Source organism: Erpetoichthys calabaricus, chromosome 18 (assembly GCF_900747795.2).
Source record: "Erpetoichthys calabaricus chromosome 18, fErpCal1.3, whole genome shotgun sequence".
Taxonomy (NCBI): domain Eukaryota; kingdom Metazoa; phylum Chordata; class Cladistia; order Polypteriformes; family Polypteridae; genus Erpetoichthys; species Erpetoichthys calabaricus.
Window position 1 is genome coordinate 86190407 of NC_041411.2, and position 26945 is coordinate 86217351.

The window sequence follows — 26945 nt, forward strand, 5'->3', positions numbered from 1 at the left end:
TAAACCAAACTTAGTTTTCTAATTTCTACATTTTTCCCAAAACACAGAATCTGACAAATAAAAGTTCACTCAATTAGCCCAGGAGTCCAATTAAAAAAAGCAGCTGGTTGGAACAAAAACCTGCAGCCACAGTGGCCCCCCGGACCGACTTTGAGAACCCCTGAGCTGAAATTTCATTAATGGTCCCCTATAGGTGTATTGTTTTGAATATTATATATAAAAAATTCATGTCAACTAGGAACAAAGAAGGAAATAAAATCTCAAAAACATAAACCAATGTTATGCTTTACCTCAGCAGATTCTGTAGCGTCTCATTATATTTGTTCCCCTTTTCCTTCTCACCATTTGGCAAAACCCATTCTTGGCAGAGAAATCCTCTGGTCAGAGAAGCTTCAGAGGAAGACAAGTAGATATAAGTGTGGTTTATTAGCAGAACACTAAAAAGAACACAAGTCTTAACTGAACTGATTAAGCAGACTAAACAGCGACTTTGGCTTATCTTGGCTGTCATCAAGTAGTACCTGGAGACAATGGGAATGGCCCCGGAAAGTGAATTATACTGGGCACCACATACCTGCTGCCTCTACAAGTGGGGTGAATGGCCTGACCTTTCACATTCTTAACATCACTGTGAGGATGTCCTGTTCAGCCACTAACTGGTGTGAGCTCCTTGTATCACTACAGGTACTCTTTGTACAAGTCTCTTATAAACAAAAACGATGAAAAGACCAATCAGCTCTTGTAAGTATTCTAGCAGATGGCCAGAATCTAATGCCATTTTGTACTTTGCCATTATGATAAGCGCCTTGGGTATGGGAAATGTGCTATGTAAATAAAATAGGTAATTATGATTAAATGGTTTCTTTCCACAACAATCTTCCATTAATTTATATTGATTTGTCTTCCCACATCACTCAGATCTCCTCAAAAATGTGTTTTCTGTTTTAAGTCCTTACCTGGCCTTTTATTAATTATGAAGGTTCCTATTCACATTACTATTCCCAAGTGCAGATAACAGCCCACAAAAAGGGCAGAAAAAGCAAAAGAAATTCATAATATGGATGAGAAATGTTTGAAGATAAAAACTACTTCCAGTTCCTCTGTGTTACCAAGTGAATCACATTATGCTTATTAATTGCACACAATTTTCCATTAATGCCGACAATGACATTTCATGACTTCATGCCAGTGTAGGTACCTATCTGCTGTTGGTAATGCGTGCTGGGTCCAAACTCTGACACAACAATCAGGAGATGAGAGAGAGTCAGACCAAGACTGATGCTGGGCAGGGTGCTCCGGAAATTTATCAGATATCGGAAACTATTCCTAGGAAGAATAAAAAGTTATTTTTTTCTCTAAAATGATTTATAGTTAAGCTAATTCAGTTTAGAGGTATTTGAAAGTTTATAAAAACCACAGGTGTGATTACAAACATCCCTCATTATAATTCCCAGGTTGTCAGAACACTTCTAATGGTGCTCACCTCACACAAACTGAATTCAAGGTACACAGTGAACCCCCAAGGTCTACTCTAGAGAGGCCTACAGCATTTAACACGATATTCACACCTGAGAATGTTTTTTTGCAACATGCTCCTTGTAACAGTGTATACTATTTGATTTTAGAAATGCTAGTTATTAATGATATAATCAGAACACATTGGGCACACTTGTACAGAAGCTTTACGATGGCACACTGCACATTTTATTACCCCCATCTATGGATGAGCTACAAGTTGCAGGTGTGATTGAGCCCACGTCTCCACTTTAGCCCAAGTTCATCCAAATCCATTAAGAAAACAAGTGTCTTAGAAGATGCAATTGACATTTCTCTTACACTGAACACTTGCATAAGGGACTACAAAATAATACTTGATGGGTTATTTCTTCATTTTATTCATATTACAAAAAAATTACTTTGGCAAGACTCAAGAGTCTCATTTGATGCCCTTTCACAGCAGATCAATTAGTTAGAAGCACAAGGAACAGTTACTCTAGACCTCTGATGTCTGCCCAAGTAACTTACTTGACAAGCTCTTCCAGACTCAATTTAATTTCATCCTCTTTCAGACGCTGAGCCAAAACTCCCAAGGCCGATTTCAAAAGTTTGCGGTTCTCATGTTGAGTAAATTCACTCCTGTTAAAAAAAATTTTAAAAAAACAAAAAGAACAGAAGTGATGTCCACAGATTAAATCTAATGAAATAATTTTAGAATACAATATACCATGTACATGAAATTTTACAGAACCTTTATTTACAACAAAAAAAATGTAAAAAGGATCATAGAGAAACCCATCAAGATGAAAACAATAAGCAAATGAAATACTTTAAATTTAGGACAAAGATCTGTAACACAAACACTTATCTACATGACACCTCATTGTAAAACTCCATAGTAACAGCAGTGAAGTTCTGGAAATCTCCAGAAAATGAGATCTCAAAAACTGAAAATAAGGGTGCTGCCCAATGAATCTGCAGAGCTGCATTCATATAAAACGGCTTCATTGAGAAGAGATGACTAAACCCAAAGTCAAGAAACATCCACTGCAAAGTTACGGAAATCAAGATCTACCAGTCAATCAATAAACAAATAAAAAATTAGAAAAGTAAAAAAATTAAAATATCTTGTATATAAGACACATCAGCAGATATTCCAAATACCTCCTATTTTTTATTATTCAATTGTACTGTTGATCCACAAATTTTGCCAAAGTGTTATTCGCTGTGAATTTGCTGCATTCACCCTTGTTCGTCGAATAATTTACTGATAATTCAGCCAGTTTAGGAGAATTTATTTTTATTTTAAATACCAGCACCCCATAATGCTTTGCAAGGCCAGTGTGACGTCCTCTGGAGCCGTGACAGCCAACGTTGATGTAACCACAGCCCGGGTATACAGTACAATGCTGATCATCTGCACTACAGACTCTGTGGGATGAGTTATCTGTGCTTGTAGCCAAATGTGCAGGTCGATCTTCGAGTTCCACGTCAACATAAGAGAAAGAGGTGCGTGCCCAATGCATGCGTAACAAGTATGAAGATTACAGGCCACGTGACTTCCATTGATCTTTTTTAGAGACAGGTTTATTCTACTCAGCTTTACGTCTCTGTTCTGTGATGAAAGACTTGGTTTACTTTTTAACTATATTACCTGTAAATGTATTTAATTATATTTTAGGACTATTATTAAAAATAGTTTAAAGGAGACAATGACAAGAACACAGAGTTTTATCTCTCTTGATGTGTATATCATCCCCATGTCAGGTACGGAGTCCTCTTAAAAAATGGAATATTTTCAATTGAATTGTTTTTTTTAGTGTACTTATAGTTTTAAGCTAGCATGCTGCTATAAATGGAGCAAACTTAAAAATTAAATAAATAAATAAAATCATGTGCCATGAAAAATGTGATTTTGGAAACACCACAACAAGAAGGCCATTCACTAGTGCAGGGGTAGGCAACGTCGGTCCTGGTGAGCCGCAGTGGCTACAGGTTTTCATTCCAACCTAATTGCTTAATTAGAAACCAATCATTGCCAATCTCAGACCTTATTTAATTTTATGGCTTGTTAGTCTGTGCAATGTAAGGCTCTTATATCGTAGATTTTTTTCCTTTCCAAGGATATCATCCAAATGATATGAAGCCTAAAACAGATCATTTTCAGTCTGTCACATTTTTCTATTAAGTGTTTTATTAAATCAAACAGTGCATGATGAACACACACAGATGTAACTGGAAAAAAGCTAGCTGGAGAACTGCTGGCTGCTTTGTCTTTTACATCTTATTGCTAATAAGGAGCAATTAAAAACACTGAATGCAGCAGTTTAAGATTGAAATAAGCAATTAAGGTTGGAGAACCTTAACAAGCGAGACCACTAAAATGAAGCATCAAAATGTCACTTAAGCAATATGTGCTTCATCAGCAATAATTGAGTTCTCGTTAAGGAACTGGGTTGGAACAAAAACCTGCACATACTGCGGCTCACCAGGACCGACGTTGCCTACCCCTGCACTAGTGTCTTGTACCTGCAAAATCTAATATTGTTTATCAGTACCCACCCATTACCTGTACAAGTACGTTGCTCTGCTTGATGTTTAATGGCAGCTGGGCAGACATTATATGACCTATCATATCTTTGTTGAATTTTCACATAGATTTAACTTTTACTTATACACAACTACGACAGTACTTAGCTTTCAGAAATATTAGGTGCTATACGAGTAGTAAAATAAGGCATCCTAACAGATAACTCTGTGGGCCTGGCGCTGGATCGTTTGAAGAACTAGAAACTTAGAAAAATGTGCTGGTTAAAAGAAAGAGGACTTAGAAGGAACATCAAGATCAACAGGCTCTTTTGTTGGACCTTTTTTTGTAAATATTTATCAGGAAAAAAGAGAGACTATAAAAAGAACAGCGGATACACAACCTGCTACTCGCTTCTTACCACAAATCCACTAGCAATCAAAAGGCTGCTCATAATTTTAATTTATTTTACTTTCTGTAAACTCTTGCTTCGATTATGTTGATGTTCCTTAAGCTCAATTTGTGTCAAACAAACAATGCCTATTTTTCTTTAATGTTTGACTATTTTGCCCATCTAGCACCTTTGATGAGATGTTCTGTTACACGACTGGGCAATCAGCACAGACTGTGAAATAAAAAGCATTTTCAGGGAGTTTGTGCTCTCAGCAAAGCACAATATACACATACAAAGATTTTTAGGAAGTGCCCTTATAATTTGTTCACTTAATCAACAATTATATCTGCAAAGCACGAATGATTAAATGAATATTAAGCACACATGCACAAATGAGAGATATCTTCAGGACTTATAATGAAATCCCACTCCGAATCAGGGGATGGCACTGCCACTTTCTGACTCTCCTTTCCTTCTACCAGCAGACCAGAAGAACATGAACATCACTTCTGGTTCAGGCAACCTTTAACCGGCCTCTTCTTACAAGAACCTCTCAAACTGGAGGTCAGCACCCTAACTTACCAGTCGTCTGAAAATGTGTTACTCAACAGCCTAGCTGTTATTTTTTCCCCCCAAACCTCTCTTAAACCCTTGCCATTTATACAAGAGTCACCATTGGTGCTCCAACATTTCGTCTTGTCCGACTCTTTTTGTATTTACAATATAAACTTGTAACTCAATATTCCAGTATTAAAGTGAGTTAAGCAATCAGTTTTATTATCATTTCAAGTAGAATTAGTAATTTCATTTCCAGATTACCATTCCTGCCAGAGGTTAGAAACCCCAGAATGGACGGAATGCCCCACTACACACACCATCCCTGGTCCTGCAAACACAAGTTTGTATGAACTATGAACAGAATATAAAAAGGTTAATGTAATTTGTTTAATTTACTAAAAGGGTAGATAGATATGAAAGCAAGAATTTCATTCTCCAAAAATGTTTGAAAAGTTTGAAAACCAGTCCTTAAACTAATGAATGCCATTTTAATGCCACTCAAGTGATTGGTGCCTATTGAGCCTTCCAGGCACTGACCACAGACTCACCAGGAGAACAAAGTGTGCAGGGTCTGAAGTAAGGAGTGGTAACAGACAGACTTGAGCTGCTGCTCCTTCACATCAAGCCCTGGAGCATCAACAACGCCCTGATTTTCTGTTGCCAGTTCCTGCAAAACATAATTTGGAATACATCCATTGAAGTAAAGTGCAACTAGCATACCGATATTCATAGTTACATCATAATAATTATTTAAAGTCATTAATGTCACATCAGAACTGCCATTTAAAGTAACCCCTTGCCAGAGGCGCACAACTGAATTAAAGCCAAACAAGTAGAACAATTTTTATTACCTGTGAATACATATCTGTTATAAAGGTGGCATCATTAAATATACATTTTTACAGGTATATCATCTATCAATTTTAATAGAAATACTATTTAAAGCAAACCATTTTGAACCCTGAATGGAACAGCTTTTTATTTTTACTCGATACTGTTAGTCAACTGCCATTTGACAGAAATACAACATTAACAGTGTCAGAAATATGCTCAGTGTAAGCCACATTTCCTAATGTAAAATATATTTAATAATTACAGTTTGAGTGCAAATCTACAGTAGGTGAGATCCATGTTGTGTAGAAGAGAACCTTAGCCAGGGTTTTCCTGAAGTCAGCATTGCCTTCCTTCCTTTCTGACCTTCACCATACAAGGACCTGCTCAGGCAGAGCACCAAGAGTATCGTATGCAGAAGACTGAAATTGCTGACCTGGAAGTAGTTATGTGTACTCTCCAAATGGCTGCACAGCGCAGGAAGCAGATGGATGCAAAATGCCACAATTTCTGAGGGGCTTGTCTGCTTTATGTGGGAAAACCCCACATGTTTATCAACTTTTGCCTAAAAAAAGCAAACACATTAAAACACATTCAGTATACCAACAGAGGCGGCTGATTTGCCAAATACAAAAACCCCAGACAATAGTGCAGGTGTTTTAGATTCCTGAATTTGAAACTTCACGGGATGAAAAGGTCACAACAAGTGTAGCATTCATTTTTCCAGTTGAGTGATAACAGACAGGCAGGCATTTTTGTCTCCACCAACGCCATGCACAGAATGCAAAGATTATTAAAGGAGGATGACTGGAGCCAAGAAAAGTGCCAGACAACCAACATGTGAACAAACAGTGCTTACAAAGCTGCTTATTGAAAGGGACAAAAAATGAACAAGATGGTCTAATCCCTGGTCATTTCACTTCCAACAAAAGCAAAGGGAAACGGGTGGAGGTCAAAGGAATTGGGATGTTTAGTACCCCCTGGTCACCATGCATGGCATGAGTGCACACACAGCACAGAGGCCTCTACGGACACCGAAATCATGGATTACATGTAACAAATGTAGGAGATTTGGTGACACCTGCTTGCATAAAATAATCTATGACACTGAGGGGGATTTGACAAATGTGGAATTTTAAATAAAAGTAATTAGCATTCATTCATTGTACAAGGACTTCAGACCTTGCTTTTTGGTATTGTGTGATGATGTGCTATGTGAAAGGAAGCAATATAAAATCAGAATGACTTATTTGTCAGTACTTAATGTATGGCAATTTGACTTGCTAGATTTTGAGCTACTTATAATAGAACACAACATCAACATTACAAATAGCACAAGATAAAAAGAAAAACGTCATACAAAGCTGCAGAATAGTACAATTATAAAGGAGATGTGCAAGTGAAAGAGGGAGTGTGTAGTGTGTATGAATGTGCACACATGTACAAACACTGTTCTCTCACACACACCTTCATACAGTTACTGGTATGAGAAAGGAACTATTGAGGTGTTTGTTAGGAGCTGAAGTGTTTACCAGAGGGGAGTTTTTGGAATAAATGATGAGCAGAGTGAGTCGAGTTCGTGGTGATCCTTTTGACACGGTTAGCGACACAAGATGTCTACAGGTCTGCAACAGATGGAAGAGCACAGCCGATTATTTTCTCAGCAGACCTCACAACACGCTGCAATTGATTTTTGGAGTGTGCCGTTGCTGATCCAAACCAGACAACAATGGAGAATGTGATTACACTTTCAATTATGGCTTTGTAAAATTGAACTAGGATCGGATGGGAAATATTTGATTTCTTTAGTTGGCGTAAAAAGTACAACCACTGCTGAGCCCTTCTAGTAATGGATGTGGTGTTAATGTCCCAGCTGAAAGTGTTTGTGATAGCTGTGCCCAAACATTTGAAGGATTCCACCATACGGACTGCAGAACCATTAATTACCATTAGTAATTAGACCAACAATGGTGGTGTCATCCGCAAACTTAATGAATTTTACTGAAGCGATAAGCAGACCCGCAGTCATTCGTATACAGTGAATAAAGTAGGGGAAAGTACACAGCCTTGAGGGGCACCTGTGCTAATATGGAGACAGTCAGAGAGGTGGGAGCCCACACAAGCATATTGCTTCCAGTTGGTCAGAAAACTGTAAATCCATTTCCAGATGGAAGGATTCAGTCAAGTCTGTAGAAGTTTAGTTAGCAGCAGTTCAGGGACAAAGGTGTTAAAAGCTGAACTGAAGTCTACAAACATTATTCTGGCTTAAGTTCCTTTATAGTCCAAAGTGAAGGCCTGTGTTGATGGCATTGTCCACAGAGCTATTTGCTCGATATGCAAACTAAAGAGGGTCGAGCTCAGTAACAGACTTCACATGGGTTAGGACTAACGGAAGGCCTGTAAATCACTGAGGCCACCTATTTTATCACTTTCAGGAACCGGAACAACAACAGAAGATTTAAAGTAATCTGGTATTGCACATTGTGGAAGAGAGACTGCTTAAAGATGTCTGTAAAGAGATGAGCGAGCCGCCTGGCTCAGTGTCGGATTGTTGCAAGTGAGACAGTATCCAGACCGATTGACTTTTTGAAGTTCTATTAAAATGAAGCCTGACTGAAACATAGTACTGACAAGGGACACTGCTGTCACTTCACTTGGCAGGTATTATTTCAGAAGATAGACAAGAGGATTACAGTGGACAAATAAATGTCATAGAAAAAATACTGCCCTGAGTACAAGGAGCTGTCTGTCCAGTTCCATTTTCAGACTGTGAGGTGACGGACATGTGAGGTAGGGTATTAACACTTTCACTAATGTCCTGAAAGCACTTAGAAGCACAATAAAGTCTACCATAGAAACCGAGCAAGTAAGCATTAAGAAGATGATGCAGAGAATTGTTCATTAACCAGACATTGCCTCAGTGGAAGAGGGCCTAGCCAGGAGCCACTACTGGGAAATGGACACACAACAGCATTTTGAAAGCTTGCAGACAGTGACAAATTAAGCTGACTAAACAAAAATAAAACTCCTGGGCCTAAATGCATATTGCAAAGCTTGGGTCAGACCAAATGAAACTCATCACCGACGCTGAAGGTACTCGTCTCGGTGTGAAACGACCAAAAACCCGCCTTGATCCATTATACAAAATACAAAAAGCACTCAGAGCTCCAGTTGCCATGAAAAATGTTTCTACCAAGTATGTTAGATAAATAGTTACTAATTAATTAGCTGAATGCGTTAACAATACAAGTAGGAACAAAAGAATATTTAGTAATATTCAAAAATGTGAATCCTTTCAGTATTTTATAAACATTTATTGCACAAAAACACCCTGTTTGAAATAAATATGTAAAGAAGTTACCAATGGACATGTTTATAAAATGCCTGTAAGATCTTTAAAATCCAGTGATAATACTCTGGTGAAACATACTGTACGTACTTTAAGGAAAGGCGCCCTCTTGGTAGACGAGATGCTGAGACTGTACTCGAGTTTTCGGGACAAGTCTTCTAATAAAAAAGCAAGCTCCACTGGTCCCAGCTGCAGAACCTCTGTAACCTGCAAAAAGATTTAGAAGCTGTAATGAGACAAAGCACCCTTGTGCCATTACTCCATACCTGAAATGACACCAGAGATGAAATGTATCAAAAGATTTGTGCTTATTATAACATTAAGCATTTAAGGCTGGGAAAAGAAAAGAACATGAAGTATATAATAATAATAAATGTTATTTATAGGGCACTTTACATTAGCAGTAAATCTCAAAGTGCTACATAAAGTTTAAACAAAGGCAAAGCAAGTTAAAAACTGAGATAAAACAACAATTATAGCATTCTTGTTAATATGCTTTCCTAAATAGTAAAAAGTCTTTAGTGGTTTTTTTAAAACAGCCCACAATCTGCTGTGTTCTCAGGCTCTCTGGTAGAACAGTCCAGAGCCGTGGAGCAGCGGCTACAAAGGCTCAGTCACCCATTGTGTGAAGTTTTTGCAAAACGGAAGTTTCTTGTAGTGGATTGTAATATAAGGAGTTCCTTAAGATATTGTGGAGCATTTCCATGAATACACTGGTGAGTAAGCAGACAAAGTTTGCATTCAATACGGAGGTGGATAGGGAGCCAATGAAGTGACCGAAGGATTGGTGAAATGTGGTCATATAGTGTACCCCTTTGCTCAGTCCCAGCTCTCTCTCTTTCACACACAATTCTAACTTCTTCCTCCAAACACTAAGCTTAATTTTAGGTGCTCTGGATTGGACTTTCTTTTTTTAGTTCTTTTTTAGTATGCATTTCTTATGGGTTTTTTTTTTTAAAAACATTTTAAATTTGTGACATTATCATACCATCATCTTTTGCCGGTTTCCTCCTAACCACATCTTTAAATGGCCACCCTGCCATAAGCTTCCCCAGCAACGGACACTGTGGTGAGATCTGTCAGCAGGAACTCATGTGACCTCTGGCCAGTTCTTCATGGCCTCTCCTTCGTGACAGATCATCAAGCACTCCTGGGTCTCCTTACGTCTACTCAGACTCCTTTCTGAACTCCATTTCTATCACTGCCATTGGTTCACATGCCCAACGGGGTCGCTGACCTCCTTTTTACAGTGGCATACAATGAAGTTCCCTTTTTGCCAGTCTCCCTCAGAGGCCTCGAAAAGACTTTACTATGTACTGTACTGTGCCATTGTGGTAGAACCCTTGGCCAAGCAAAGTTCTTCCTGCCATGCACACCTCCAATGTGCTTCTAAAAGGCTAAATGAGATGACCTGGTATCCATAGACAATGCTGTTTCAAACATTACTTTGTTTTATGCCACTGATGTTAACAGCCCTAAACACTAAATGCATCTCTGCATAAAAGCACTGCTGAAGTAAAGTCTTCTTAACACTTTCAGTCCGCAAAAAAACAAAAACACAAAACAAACACACAATTGACTTTTCTGGATACATCTTGTGTACTTAATGACTTCAGTCACCGTGGCCATTGAAAAACACGAACCAAGGAAGTGACATGTTTGATACACACTTTGCCTTGATGACCTATTATTGCCTGATGTGAAGTTCATTTTATGTCTGTCAGGTTTTGGCCTGCACTCTGTCCATGGCCCTTTCTTTTTGGTGTTTTTGTTTTATAGAATGCATTTTGACAATCAGGTACTTTGCAACTAGGCAATGCTCAAGCACAGCCCCCCCCCCCCCCCCCCCCATTTTATTCCTTCTTGGACGATTTGCTCTTTTTTTGCAGTTCCTGCTACTTTATTAGAGACTATAGTGTCTTTCCAGGGCTGCAAAGAGCTGAAGGTGTACAAGATTTAGGTGACAAAGAACTAACCGGAAACTAAAACTGGAAATGCAAGTGTTGTGTCCTTGGTTAGCCTTTTTTGTTTTTAATCCCAGCTATTTCAGTTAGCACCGGTTTATTACAGTTTGAAACAATTAGCTTAGTGCCCCTTATGGCCTTCACAGGGTTAGCCTTAGCAGCACTAAGTCTCTCTGGCAAACTCCTGCTTGAAAAGACAGCAACTTTGGGGCATAGTGCTAGCACTTGTGGTGGCTCAATAAGGCTCAACAATTATTCAGAAGCTCCTAGAATTGTTCTGGAATAAAGAGCTAATGGAGAGCTTGAGTTAAGTAGCTGCAACTATTGGAAAGATACTGTTCATTTCATATCCAAGTATGAGATCATTACTGTCCTCGGAGGTCTTTTAAACAAAGGTACTGGACTGATAATTAATTATTGTTAATTGACAAGTTAATGCTTACTTTGGTGTTGCTGTATGTGATGAATTTGCATTCTAATTAATACAGATTCCCATCAGTCTCAGGTTCATTTATACTCCTTGAGAATTTCTGTCTTAATTTCCTTTCTTGCTTTAGTAACAGTTTAGGAATAGAAATTTACTGTGGAGACCTTGTTACGGCTCACTTATTTAAGGATGTTACAATGCTTTTTGTAATCGACACATGACAAAATTCATTTTAACTTGGGTAAGGCTTAGAAAGAATAGGATACCTTTCCAGCATGACAGTTTCTACTAATTAGTATCAAAATAAGATGAATAGGTTTCTTTACATAGTTAACAAATGCTACTCAAAATCAACCTTATTTTTATTTTAAAGAGTGTAAAGACAATTCATAGATTCTTTTAATTCAACCTTGGTGTGCTCTTCACTGTCAAGGAGGGATCTTGTGAGAAGGCCACATTTCAGAACATTCAGAACCTCAATATCAAGCTCACGGAAGTAAGCCCTGTAAGAATCCAGACCCAAATCTGACTTTACATCTTCTTTCTCCTTGAGATCCTGCAAAAAATTAGGGTTATTACAATCTTACCATACAGTAAATCAGGAGCATTACAGATACGCAGATTTTAAAAGCGAAAACTTATGCCTGATCATTTCAAACAGTTCATTTTTTCTCACCAATTCAAACTTTTGTACAACTCGGCCTACAGCAAACACTAGGGTAGCTGCAACGGTTTGTAAAAGCTCTGCAGATTCTGCCCGAGCAAAACAAATGTGTGGCTTAATTCCAGCCAGGAGAAGTGTATGCTGCATACATATTAATCATTTTTCAAAGAAGCCTATCAAGTACTAAGGAAGATGAGATTTTACTGACATATAGGATGCGTTAGATCTTTTTTGAACAAGAGAGATGTACAAAAGGAACATGAACCAGGTCACATAGCCGGGCGTGTTTAAAACACATTTGCGTGTTTCAAGATTGTGTAGACAACAGAACTGCAGCAAAAAAAGGCAAACTACAGCAGGAAGATGTTGGCTAAACCTTTACCTTATCCTGCTGTGTCTCTTCCGCTTCTCCTCCATCTTCAAACTGAGTGCTGTCCCCCGACGAGTTCTTTCGATTCTTTGTTTTTTTCTTTTGGCTAGTGCTGTCTTAAGAGAGCGCCAAATCGTTTAGTTGCATAAACAGAGACTCTAGTAATCCAAACAAGCTTAGTCTTAATAGTGGAGGAGCTGGGATATCATATCAAAAAGCTGTAACAACTAGGCAATCTGTATTACTGCGATAAAATAGAAACCTTCAGTCAAAACCTCCTATTTAAAATTCAGGTTCAAAAATATAATGGGATGAAAACCCAATCTTTCAAAATAAGCAAAGCAGATTAGTACCTTTGCTTCCCTTCTTTGTAGGAAGTGCAACACAAGGAGGAATGCTTGCTTCTTGAGTCTCCGAATCAAAATGGGCGAGAGGAGGAATGAAAGATGAAGTGGCTGAGATAAACACAGAATTCAGTAAGGCATTTACAATTTATTAACCTTAAAACAAAGAATTTTACAACAGAGCACTACTACCTTTATGCAAGCGATGAGGAGGAGTATGTGTTGCTGTCACATTCTAATGCATTTAATAAAACTCTGATGTACTGAATATTTATGAATTAACTGTTAAATTAATCCTTTCTAGAATATTACCAATTTGTATGTCAGATTCAAGGCCTCCAAGTTGCTGATGCTAACCTGCTAAGCACCTTTCCAGAACTGTCTGCAGGTATGTAATGTTCTGCAGCCTTATCATCACCTTGCCCTTCATTTCTGGGTCCTTCTGCCTACAAAATGCATTTACCACCTGTAAAAACAAAAGATTTCTGGACTTTATGCTTTTCAAGAGATAAGATGCCACAAGAATGCACCATTCAGTAAAAATGGCCAACTTGTAAATATCATCTACTGACCTCTCTAAACCAGTTGATAGTGTAAAAGAGTAATGTGCACAGGAAGTCCTTCTCCAGTTTTGAAAGACTTTCCATCTTCTCAACCACTCCAAGATCAGTTAAAATTAAAGGACAGCCTGTAACAGAAAAAGGCCAATTACATCAAAAAGCTTCTTAAAATATTACTCTATTACTGCATAACAAGCAAACATCAGTAAGAACCGAACAAAAAAATGTACTTGGCGACATACAGCAAGGTGAAGTTTAAACCAGTGTTTGTGCTTTAAACTACATGGCTTTATTGAAACATAAAAGATTTCAGTTTTCAGTGTGTTAAAATGTTTTACTCAGTTTCTCTGTAGGAGTTTACGAGATCTTGCACCTAACACGGAGTTTTAGTAATGTGGAAAGAATAGACAAGTATAAAAGGCCACCATTAGACAGAGGCCTACTGTAGCAGGACAGAAGAGGGAAAGTCATGAGCAGAGGAAGAAGCAAAAAAACACCTGACTTCAGATCAGGGCCTCGGCTAGGAAAGGCTTTACTGTGCCAGTGCTACTTCTGTTTCTCTTCTCAGGGTGCTGGTAAGTTACTTGCTCCCTACAGTAAACTACACACCTGAATACAAAATTAGAACTTAGGGGTCTGTGTTGTGAATTTATGCAGTTTGTGCAAGTCTCCCAAAGCCAAGCTGCACACTCAGTTTAAAAATTGATTTAGCACCGCATTCACTTGCAGCATCAGCAGTCACTAACTTGCCCATCTTTGCCCTCATTTGTGAATGAGACACCAAGGTACCCACATTCCTTTACTCGTCCTACTTACCTTCTTCATGCACTTTAGTAACAAAGAAATGCAAGAAGTATTAATCTTTTTCCTTCCATTTGTTCCAAAACTCTCTGTGGGCACAGAAGGCTGAAGAATTCAGAAGTATCAGTGCATAATATTTTTGTTCCTGAGATTAAAACCGTTTTTAACCTTTTAGTGAGGTAAAGCCAATGAAGGAAAGTATTAGCATGTGTAGTTCTGGAAGTTTGTGTTAGTTGAACTGAAAGTAATAAAACACATGATGCCTAATCTTTAGCTTTTGTAAGTTTCTCTCCCTAAATTTAAATAAGACAACTAAACCCACAAGTGCACCCTTCATTAATGTACAACAACGGAGGGCAACAACAAAAGATTGAAACAAAGAGTGACGACCACCCTGAAGAAGATCAACAGGACCTTAGTAACTGAATCACATTATGCTTCCTTGAGCAATCATTTAGACAAGAACTAAAAAGGGGAGACAATTCATTAGTTTGTGCTCATTTAATAAGAAAAAGAATGAATGAAAATTAAGCTAACTTAGATTTATGTTTTCTGCTGTTTGTTGTTCTGCATCAGTACTCATATAGATCAATCTTTTATCACCTTTATGTTATTAATAAACCTTATTATTCTATTTATTACATTAAGAATGTTTGAATTAGTTTTATAATTAGTCTAGTTTCTCACCACGTTTAAACCATAAATGGAGAAAGAGAATGTATATTTTTAAGCCTTCACCCATTTATGAACTTTTCTCATTAACTGAAGTTTATGTCTTTGTAGATCGCTGTTCTGGTCTTGGATGTCACATAGATGAGTCTCATCAGTATCACTTTTGAAACAACAGTAGAATTCTTTAGTAACAACTTAAAATGAGAAGTAGCCTCTACCCAGCAATGCATCAATCTCCTCCAGATCTCCTTCATACTGCCTCTCTTCACAAAAGCGTAAAAGACGGAAGAAGGAAGCCAAGCACAAAGGTGAAACCCTCCTGTAAATAAAAGTACCAACAATCTCAATTCAATAAAACCTCAAATGAAAAGTCACACAAGTGCCTATAAAAATACCAGATATTTTACACTACCTAGTGAAGAGCAGGGTCAAAGTAAATTATGTATAAATCATGGCCAATTTTAAATTCTGAAATGCATCAGTAACTGAGTCAGGTGTAATTTATGCTCATTGTAGATTATGAAGCATAACGAATCATAATTACAAAACTAGAAAAAATAAGCACTGGTGGTATTGAGACAAGGGGTACAGAAAATACAAAGGGCTTTTTATACAGTTAGCATTACCCACTTCTTGGTGCTTTGCCCAGGAGGATTCCATTGATGGCTTTTTTGAAGAATGTCTTCAGCAAGTAAAGGCAGAAGATTGACTGCAATTCCTTCTTCATTATCATCCTCATCCAAATTATACATTAACAATGGAGGGAAAGGAAATGTCCTGTAATGCAAGCAGGTTATCAGAATTCTTTTTCCGCCGTTATTACTTTTCCCCAAATTGAAAGACTATGATCTGCCATTTCTCATTTATATTACTAAACAAGGTAATATTGCCTAAAAACGGCCCATTTGTTGATGTGGCTTTTCTGCTGAGCCATCAGACACCTGCATCAATAGATTCTCTGAAACCATTTTATCATGACTTGAAAAGCTTGGGTAAAGGGGTCCAGTATTTCCCAAATGACCCAACTTAATGAATCTGGTGAAAAATTATGGAGAAGAGCCTAATTTTTTTTATATTTTGATTAGACGCAACACCTTTACAGGTACTAAAGAAAGGCAATCCAGTGTTTAGCCCATACCCTTTCAGTTCAGGTCCCTGGTCTACAATAAAATCTTCTTGGAAATCTTCAAGCACAGTTTTCCCGATCCATTCCTGCAAAAAAAAAAAAAAAAAAACTCTTCCTTTTTATATTTATAAACATGCTCTATCACACAAATAAAACAAATTCCTCACTGACCTTCACATATATAAATAATTTATTTTGATTTATCATGATTCCAAAAAGCTGATATTTAAATGAATAAAAAGGATTTTAATGTAGAAATGCGCCACAACGTTCACTCGAGCAACATCTGACCGCATACATGTCCTTGTAGGCAGCAGCACATCCTGAGAGTGCTGTAGCATTATCTCCGTTTCATTTCCTAAAAATACTACAGTGTAGTGCATTATGGCTTCCAAATGCAGCAAAACCAGTGTTAGTGATAGCAGCAGCAAGAAGCAAGAGAGAAATACTGATGATTGGTAAAAATGAATTAATGCTGTTCCTCGTGATTTAGGCATGTCGCACGACAATCCTGAAAGCACAAAGGCAAAAAATTCTCCAAGCTATTAAAGGAAAAGCTCCACTTAACGCTACAAGGCTAACGAAAATGTAAGCGGGACCTTTATCAGATATGAAGAAGTTTCTAATGCTGTAGAATGAGGACCAAACACAAAGGCAAATCCCTCTCAACACGCTGGCAATCACTGCTAGGGCACGAAGTTTATTCAAGAGGCTTAAGGAAAAAGCAAAGACTGTATAATACGGTGTTCACACAACATCCAAATCCTAGATTTCAGAGATCATATGGGGGATGTTAAGTGATGCATACCAATATAGACTGCATAGTCCCAAACTAAAAGAATAAATTTGCATTTAAGTTCTTAGTCTAAAATTAATTAAGAGGGTAAGTTTAAGTCTGGGCATAGTCAAAAACAAAGCTCCTTCTCATTTGATTAAGGCACAACAAATCAGCTTAGCGTGGCTGGAAACTCATCATCAGTTATCATTAAAATCATCATTTTCAATTCACATTTCTAAGTGAAGATTCCAGCAGTTACAGGCCGAGTTGATCATCTACACAGATATTCAGATTCTTGCACCTTCCACAAGAGAGAGATACAACTCTTCAGGCATGCCCTTGCCGAGACATCTGCCCCGAGTCTCTTAACAGGGCTTTGCCTCCCATGGAAGGCACTTTGGGGACATTCACACTGGATGACAAAACCACCTCAGCTTCTCTACTCAGCAGCTCTACTCAGAGGTCCTCCTGCACCTTTGAGCCTAACCACTCACAGAGGGTATACAGACAACCATGCCCAGGAGCCTCATTTCACTCACAAGTGCCACTTACTTCATACCTATGGTCAGTAGCCAAAGCCCGCGAGCCACAGGGGAGGTGGACTGAAGGTAAATGTAAAGCTCTCACTTTAGCACCACTGTTCAGGAGTATGACTGGAGTACTGCAGCCACTCGACCAAACAAAGACCCTCATAAATATCCACACCCTTTAAAAGTACTCCAAGATATTTAAACTCTTCTCTTGGGGACACTGCTACTCTTTCCCCTCCTAATCCAAGTTAACACATTTTTGATTATCATTTATTTATTTATTTTTTTTACTTGGATACAGGCTTTACAATAAATTGCACAATACAGAAACAATCACAACCACAACTCACCTGCACTTGGGGGTCTAATTTGCCAGTTTGCACCAGGTTAGCAAGCTCATCATAATAAAGGGCTGATGCCTCAGGAGAAGACTCACTACATGAACGTACCAGCTCCAACAGAGAAATTGCCTATGTAAGAGAAGAATATTATATATGCATTGCAAAATTACAATTTTTTTTTCTCCTATCAGTAAAAGTGTAGTAAAAGATCTATACCTGTATAGCTCTTAAAAGCTTTTGTCTTTAGAAATTTGCTTTCCTTTAGAAAATATGGACCATATATAAAATCTGAAACCCTAACCTCTAACTTCAGTACACTGCTCATGGACTTCTCGTTAAAGAATGAAAACCCAGCTTCCAAAAATGTAGGAGGCTTGTGAGTAAAGCCACCGAGGAGGCACTGGCGAAAATTGGAGTTGCCCACAGAGTCAAGTATTGAGATGACAGCCACATCCCACCGTAGTGTGTGTCCCATCATATGTATTTAAAATGATATACATATAAATTATATAGTTAAAAATATACATATACACAATATATCTAGAAGACACTTTACTCTAAAAGACACCTGGACTTGACGGTGTTGAATGCTTATTTTTGAATTTTTATTTATACTTCAGATCTTTCACCATACCTTCCAGACAGGAAACCTGGAGCACACTGCGGCTGTCAAATAAGCCAAAATTAAGACTTAAATAATCAAATCAAAAATAAGTAAATATATTATTATATTCAAAGTTAGGTAGATTAATGATTCCGGACATTGTGGATGTACATGCTTTATGTTTGGTTTGTTTTTTTTTTTTAATACTTTATTATGGTAACAGTCGCAGCGGCCAATAAAAGTGAAGAATCAGCACTGTTGTCTAGTGTTCAGTCTAGTACTGATGTCTGGGTGACAAAGTCATAAACCACTCGGCCTGCTGGGCACAAGTTCACTCTGCCCCGTCACTCAACTTTCCTGTATCTACACTCACAAAAAGTGCCATCTCTCTCATATGTCTGCTTTTGCCTTCGAATGAGACCTTTTTCAAATAAGTTCAAATTATATTCAAATAGTTATGCTTAATCTGACAGCACTAGAGCACACAAAACCTTCATACAGATGGTGTCCCAGCTTGAAGTCAAATCAGCGATTTAAATGCTGTAAAACTGTTATGCTACCTGTCACAACGACACCACCATGCACTAAAGTAGCGTGTTTCAAACAAGTTATTGCTTCTCTTGGTATATCAATACAATTTACAATTTTTCTGTATCCTCTAAAGATTGAGTTCTTACAAAAATACTTATTTAACAAATTACTACTGTGCTCAAGAGCTAAAAAGAATACATCTTGCTGAAGGAAATAAGCAAGATGATAAATGTCAGTTCCTTCAACAGCCTAAATTTACTCTCATTTACTAAGAGAATGGTGTAATATTTTGATAAAAATATATACTTAGAAACCAATTGTATTTACTGCAGATTAAAACTAGTTATATAAAATCTCTAAAACTCTAGGCCTTCTAGCATGGGGAATACATGTGGACAGGACATGAACAGGCAGCAACTGAACAAAGCAGTTGTTTTTACGGTGAATGGTACAGAAGTGTCCAGGTGCTGCGTCAGGAGCTACAAAGTGACACTAAGAGGGAGCCTTGCAGTGCCATGCTTTCTCTCTGCCGTTTCTCCATCCATGGAGGAGAAGGCCAAGTCTCCCCTGGAGGCCTTATCCAGGTAATGTGCTGGCTAAAATGAGAACCAAGTGTGAATATAAAAGTTTATGTACTGTCTGAAACTACACATCTGGCACTGTCAGGATGGATCGTTTGCAAAGCTACATTCTATTTGCTTTTTGCTTATGGCACTAGTTATAATATTTGAAGATTGAAACATTACATGTAAGATATGAATCCATGTGCAAATTGCCTATTCTGGTAGTCTTTGTAACTGCCTGGTATTACAAATATAAAAGGGAAGAGAGAAGTCCTAAACTACATTCCTTGACAGTGTGATAAGAGTATGAGGAATTCTTTTAAGGTTCATATGGTAAGGAGAATAAAGGGGAACTGGGTCACCCTAGGACCCCAACAAAACACTTGATGTTATAAACTCTTCTTTATCAATGCACATACTCAACTGCACATTAGTCAAACACATCCCTCACCTGTCTACAGCATTCCTTAGATATGAGCGTTTGATCAGAATCCGGATTCTCCGTTATTGTTCTGCAGAAAAAGAGACAATATGGTAACAGTGGTTGTATTCAGTTTTAAATGACTGATTCAGTACATGAGGGATCCATCCACATATTAAAAGAACTCAAAATCCTCAAATAAAACAAATCAAATAGATAGATACTTTATTAATCCCGATGGGAAATTCACAAATGTAGTGGGCTGGAGACTGGACTTCATAGCACAGGTGTCCCCAATTTAAACTGTCACCTACCTCCCTGTTCTGATCTTTATGAATAACAAAACTGATGTCAGTGCTCATCTGAAAGTCCATTATGTGTAGGAACAGTAAAACTAATGGGGTTTTGTCGAGAGCATGTGTTCTTGTCTGTTGTTTCAGACTTTCTTCTGCTACTCAGAATCAGTTAGGACTTGGATAGAAAATGTTTCATGTAAACACTGTAAATATATTTGAAATGAAAGGGATTGTGAATTAAAAATTTTCTGAAAAAGAAAGGGAGTGTCAAAGTAAAATTAAAGTAAAATTAAGAATGGTTGGAAAGGCTGAAAAAATGCTATGAACAAAATTGCAATAGTGATTAGGGTTTACTCAAAACATTTGTTCAAAATGGAAAGTTTAGAATTGTTGTGAACAAACATAAAATTAAAAAAAGTGAACTGTACTGAGGAAAATGAACCCTCCCATCAATGAATTTTGTTCATTTTGATTCTACTATTTCAGCATTGTAAAACTGCCATATCTAACTGTAATTGCTTGATTCCTTCACAAGTTAAACATACCATAATACTTTCAGCCAAGGAATTGTTCAGCAGAAGTGTGTCAAGAAACGCTACTGGGGCTCCTTTATATCGTTTATTATCTTTTCCAGTTATTCTGCTGGGTGTGTCTATTTTTTAATATTATACACACACACGTATTTAACCCTAACCCCCTGGGGACAAGTTCTAGCTGTCTATCTAAAACACAATACATACACCGTAAGACATTACACTGGAAATAATCGCATCATGCTCAGGGATGCCTAACATACATAAATCTGTCAAAAAAGCAGAAGCAAAATCTCAGCACCATTATACTAGGCTTTTTGTAATATACCCTCATTTCGTAAGGTCTCTTGAATTAAAGCATTTACCAAATACATCATGTGAACAACAAAAGGAATAATAATAGTAATAAAATAAATAAAAAGCCAGCTGAGATTCTAATTGGGTTAGGATCTTCTCTCACCTGACTGCAGCCATACTTCCAACTACCATCACAGCACCAATGATGCCAATTCTTTTATATTTTGCTACAGTACTGGAGAGCTGCTTTCGAATTACAATGTGCATGTCATCCTACAGCAACACCACAAAAGAGAAGTATTAAAACGATTTGCACATATTGTAACTGTGCAATAAATAGAGAAGTAAATAAGACTTCATGACAACACTAACCTGAATGTGGCAACTATCAGTGCCTCGGCTGAATACCAAGGTGCTCAGGATACAGAAGAGCTTACGGATTTGTGAAGGGCTGAGGTTTTCCATGTAATCCAGTATGCCCTGCATAATGGAACAGCAATGATCCTAATTTAAAGCATGCAATAAATTCTTTTGTTGAATCAACTGTGTATTGCAAAATTAAGCCAGTTTAACAGTACTGTATATTGATATTTCACAATAACTGACAAAGCAAAATAACTGGATGTGTCTAGAAGCCGGAGAATGTAAACGCGGAGAAATTTTTATAAAACAGATTTATTACTGATATCTAAAGAACAAGACTTCCTGCTTTCTGAGATATCAATACTGTTTCACAGGTATATTAGAATACAAAAACATTACAAGCTTTCCTTAAGAACGAACAGTTCCAAATTACAAACGAGAAAAAGACAAAAACAACGGTTTACAGAAAGAGAACATGAGGCCTCCAAGTTATCCGGAGAGGATAATCAGCTTTCTGACTAAAACAGGAAGGCAGTCGTAGGCTGGGACACCAGAAAGCAGGTTTCCCATTTGACTGGCTGGACAGCAGGATAACTGCACTGGACATGTGACCTTCGTTGGGTAACTGATGGTCTTGGTCCAGGGGCACCAGAGGAGGTTTCAGTTCACTGGCCACATAGCCAAAGTTAAACTACCCTGGAAGCGATTTTAAGATCAGACGTGACCCAGGGACACGTTTTAAAAGCCACTTTGTGTTTACCCTGTGCTCGTCACCAAAACTACTTTTATATAATATGACCCCACTAGCGTTATCTGGGAAGCTGGGCTACTACAAGTGCACAAAGGCTTACACACATACATTGGCTGGTTCTCTTTTATTTGGGCTTTGGCACTACTCAACTTGTATACATAATTTTATGGTCAAAAAGATAAGCGGATGGTACTGAAGTGCACTTACAATCCCTGTGGGGATTGCTGAGTAATTTGTCCATTAGAAAGGACAAAGATATGTGATCTGAAATTTTAACATGCAAAAAAGAGATAGATACAGCATGTTATTGCTAATTTCCCCTTGGGATTAATAAAGTATATATCTATCTGTCTATCTATCTTGACATTAAATGGTTTGTGTTTGTTATTTTATTATGAACATTTTCTTAAACAGTTCCAGGAAATTCACAGTGAAAAGCTGTTGCTGCTGCATGAACACAACTTCTAAAAAAAGTGAGCGCCAGCTGATGATGTGTGCCAACATACAAACACCAAACACCTCACGTTCCCAACCACGATTTTCAACTAATCACATTCTTACTGCAAGCACAAGGAACAGACAGACATTCTTAGATAAAGACCACTCAAGATTGCATCTAATCACAAAATACCAGCTTCTTTCCCTAATATATTTCAATAAAAAGAGTGTCTATTAGATTTAAGAAAATGAAAATTAAAAAACAAAACACTACTTAACATGTATGATTATAAAGTAAGCCAATAATTTTGTGTGTGTCCTGATTTAAGTAGTCATTACAACACAAAGTTACACAGAGAGTTAACTAGTCAGGAATAAAGGAAACAATCCCCCCAAATAATAAAGTGCAAGTAAAGCTCAAGCTTTTCTCTACTGTCAAAACCACAGACAAGCACTTCTTTAAAAGGAAAGACACTCACCTTGACAAAGACAGCATAGAGAGCCATGTCAGCTGGCCGCTGGGCTATTAGTTCAGAGAGGATCTCCAAAGAGACATCAACTTCATTCTCATATCCACTGCACACATGAGTGACAAGAGAACCCACCACCTCCTGTTAGCAGAACACATCAAACAACAAAATGAGACCACTTTCACATTCTTTGGGCAATTTACTTTTAATAACGATTATAATATATAGTGGGACTGTGAAACAAATAGTCTTTGTGGTGTAGCAGGTCCACAGCTCATGTCAAAAAGGCCACCTTTTAAATAAATAATTGCCGCCTTCGCTGCTTAGAGAGGAGGCGTGGTAGTGTGGCTGATCGCTTCCCGGGGAATTCGTGATGTGGGCGATCCTCACTTAAGTGCACAGGTGAGGAGTCCTCCGCATCCGTAAATGTTCCTGGGAGCTGCTAATTGCCACAGCTGATCCACGTCCCTGTGATTAATAGAAGCGCAAGGCGGCTAGCAGGGGATGAAAAAGGAGAAAAAGAAAACAAAAAAGTGAACGGAGGTTAAGAGAGGAGAAAAAGGCAGCAGGAAGTAGGCAGGAGAAGGCCGGTGTGTGAGTGAGTGAAGAAGGCAGCTGGACTGTGAGCCCTCACGGTGTTTGGCTGACATCTAGGTCAGTCGGTAGTGGTCGCTCCTGCTGAGCGTGTAGTTGAGGAGCAGGAGTGACCGGAAGAAGGATGGCTCGCCGCAGAAGACAGCGGGAGTTGGGAGGCTTGGGAGGTGCATACTGCAACATGAGCGTCCTGGTCGCTGGGGAACCCAAGTCTCGGTCCGGGGAGAGCAGAACCGAAGCCAGGGATCGGGAAGCCTTCAGACCAGCAGGCAGAGCAGGTCAGCTGCAGCTAGGGTGACTCCCATGGTGCACTGCCCTGATGGGAGAAGCAGGGGAGTCGCCAGTCACCAGTAGAAAGGAGGCACTGTGCTTTGTGTTTTAAAAGACTGCTTTCAGCCATTGTTTTAACCTCTTTGTTTTTAAAAGATTTTTTTTTGTATTGAATTTTAACCTCCACCCTTTCACTTGTTTATTGGATTATTTATTTAAAGATTTTTGAGATGCACTGCACTATTTATTTCATCACTGTTTTAATTGTTGTTGTTGTTTTAATAAAAGCAATTGCCACTTTTGCACCATCCCCTGCAAACACATTTCCAGTGAAATACTGGGTGCTTAAACTTTGAAGATAATACAAGAAGACAAGGGAGCAACCCTTATGACAAGCTGACTAAAACACAGTACATAAGCACAGCATCTGTTGACTCCAATACACTGAGAGATAACATTTCAAAGTTAAAATAAATACATTTGCCTGGATATTGTTACTGAAACTTGTTAAACTAAACAAATATGGTCAAAACAGAATCAGGTTAGTGGCAGTGAAATACGAATAAAGACAAGATTTTAAAAAAACCTCTAAGTTCACAGGACATTTTTATTTCTTGCTCTCTCAAGCAGAATAATGAAACCACAATATTGTATTTGCTGTTAATGTGAACATCAACATCTTCCCTACAACTCTGATCAATTACAATGATGCTGATAAAACAGCGCAGTGGCACATGTGCCAATAACCTAAATACCAATACACCTTTGCAATATCTCACAGGGTATTAAATGACAAGAAAAAGAGAGGAAAAAATAATTCAAATTAAAAGTTGTATGAACCTCAGAAGGAAAAGTTTGAAATATAAGACTGAAAGTGACACAAATAGCTTTGGATAAGCATCTACTGGGTGATTAAAAAGACAGCACTGACCTGTTGGCAGTAGGAGTCAAAGTAGTTAAATGCTTCCCGGTACATTAAACTTCCAAAAGTGACTGTGCTGGGGTCAGCTGAACACAGCAGAGATTGAGCAAGAGAAAGAATGGAAGGAAAATAGGCTCGGACGACCTGTAAAATCACAACGAGCACAATGCACAAATCAAGAATCACTAAACATGTTCTTCAGTAAAAAGGATATTTTATGGCAAAAATGTGGATCTTATTTAAGTATTTTTTCCAGTTATGGACTCCACTTGTTTCTTACTCAGATCACATCATCCACGTTTGTTTGCCAAGTTCACTTTTCCATTATAAGACAGTGAAGGCCTGGAGCGCTTGGCAGACAGAGAAACAAAGCAGGATCTAATCCTGGATGGGACATCAGCTAATCTATCACACACAGCTAATTCAAGTTTTCCAATCTACCTAAAGGGCAGGCATCTGGAATTTGAAAGAAAAGAGGAGTACCTTGAGAAACCCCTCAAACATAAGTGGAATGTGCAAACTCCACACAGACGGTGACTGAGCAGAGACTAAAGCTCTAGACTTAGCAATTTTAACAAATGCACCCATGTGCCACCCAAATTAAAAATACCATTTTTGAATTATGTACCTTTCATATTTTTCATATTGGAAAAAAATTGTCTACCAGATTACTATTAATGCTCATAAAGTGGGTCCAAAAAATGACACAAAGCAAATGTATTCCGGCACTACGTCTTGACTCACCACAGCATGGTCCCTGACAGCAGCTCGGAGTAAAGATTCTCGAATTTGTCCTCCTTTCACTTTGTTTCGGAGAACCTTTTCTGCCCCCCGACGACTGTTATTGGCATTTACCACATGTAAGATGAGGAGTACTAAGAGATCAATCACCTGGGAGCAGAGATTTCAAAAATTAAACTCATACCAGGCTACCATTAATCTGTATGAGTCTTTCATTTCATCACTGCTTTCTCCCAAGTATATGGAAACAATAAGTTACAGTACTTTTAAAATTAATACAAACGTTGAATTTTCTAAGCAAATTAACATTTTAAAAATTATCTATAGCATTGTTAAAGAAAATTAGGACAAAAGTTTGTTTCAAGATTAAAACTAAATACATTTAAAAAGAGTACAATGTGTCACACAAAACTGCTAAGATGTGAATATACTGTACAGGAATTCTCCATGGCACAGATAACTGTCAATTAAGAATTGACAAAGGGGACTATAGGATTATGAGGAGCACACACTTCTGCACTGTACTGGCCACAATGGTTTGGGAGGAGTTCATGTAATAAAGACTACTTACTAATTCAGTTCAGTTCAGTATGTTTTAGCATTGCAAACAAAGCCCAGCTTACTTTATTTGAAAGATATGGATAATCATCTATACATCATCAAAATATTTATACTTAAAAAACAATTCAGAATTGTCCAAAGACTTAATGCCCAACTTCAGATGTACTTCATACACAACACAAGCTGCATTAACACTGCCGGGTCTCAATGCCCACATCAGAATTGGTAAAGAAATCCAATCCGACATGTGTGGTGTTATCATCACCGGCCTAACTTGTGACCTGCGTGTTTACATACACATTCAGCTTATGTGGGACAAATGTGACACGCATATGTTCTAATATATCAAAGAGAAAGGAGCCAATAAGGATTCCAACAAGTTTTTCTATTGATGCTGTCAGTTTTCTTAATTTGAAAAGAAGACGTCATATTCTAAATATGGCGAGTCAACACAGCACAATAATGTATAAAAGTGGTTTCCTTATTGCATCACAAATCATTTGCTTTGTCTGCCATGATTGTATTAACATGTCACATTATACACAAAATGTATGCAATCAAACTACATTCTAGCAAAAAGTCAGTGTGAATGTTTAAACTCAGATCTGACATGTCCAATTAGAACTGAATCAAAATTGAAATTGGTTTGTATCCAGTCTCAAAATAAAAACGAAAAATACACACATTGTGGTTTTAGGTATTTATGCCAAAATTGTATCTGTGTCAGATAAATAGGAATCAGAGTGGTAAGTATTAACACATCAAAAAGCAGGTCAAAAAAAGTTGAACAAGCACACACCTTATGTTCAGCAGCAGAGTCAACATTCTCAATGGCCTATGAGAAAAAAACGTAAAGA

The 26945-nt window shown here is 38.0% G+C and overlaps 1 protein-coding gene across 1 annotated transcript in view; it reads right to left on the reverse strand.

Moving 5' to 3' along the window:
• The window catches only part of fancd2 (FA complementation group D2), a 51181-nt gene that overhangs the window by 7886 nt on the left and 16350 nt on the right, over positions 1-26945 (reverse strand). The window contains exons 14-35 of the mRNA XM_028825156.2: positions 26888-26923; positions 25531-25677; positions 24796-24930; positions 23010-23141; positions 21351-21458; positions 21142-21251; positions 19883-19943; positions 17743-17862; positions 16097-16170; positions 15589-15735; positions 15177-15277; positions 13498-13613; positions 13283-13391; positions 12935-13036; positions 12594-12697; positions 11957-12103; positions 9247-9363; positions 6244-6372; positions 5525-5643; positions 2026-2136; positions 1199-1326; positions 291-390 (exon numbers count right to left, since the gene is read on the reverse strand). Of these exons, the coding sequence (XP_028680989.2) occupies positions 291-390; positions 1199-1326; positions 2026-2136; positions 5525-5643; positions 6244-6372; positions 9247-9363; positions 11957-12103; positions 12594-12697; positions 12935-13036; positions 13283-13391; positions 13498-13613; positions 15177-15277; positions 15589-15735; positions 16097-16170; positions 17743-17862; positions 19883-19943; positions 21142-21251; positions 21351-21458; positions 23010-23141; positions 24796-24930; positions 25531-25677; positions 26888-26923 (2453 nt within the window). The remainder of the gene's footprint in view (positions 1-290; positions 391-1198; positions 1327-2025; positions 2137-5524; positions 5644-6243; positions 6373-9246; positions 9364-11956; positions 12104-12593; positions 12698-12934; positions 13037-13282; positions 13392-13497; positions 13614-15176; positions 15278-15588; positions 15736-16096; positions 16171-17742; positions 17863-19882; positions 19944-21141; positions 21252-21350; positions 21459-23009; positions 23142-24795; positions 24931-25530; positions 25678-26887; positions 26924-26945) is intronic.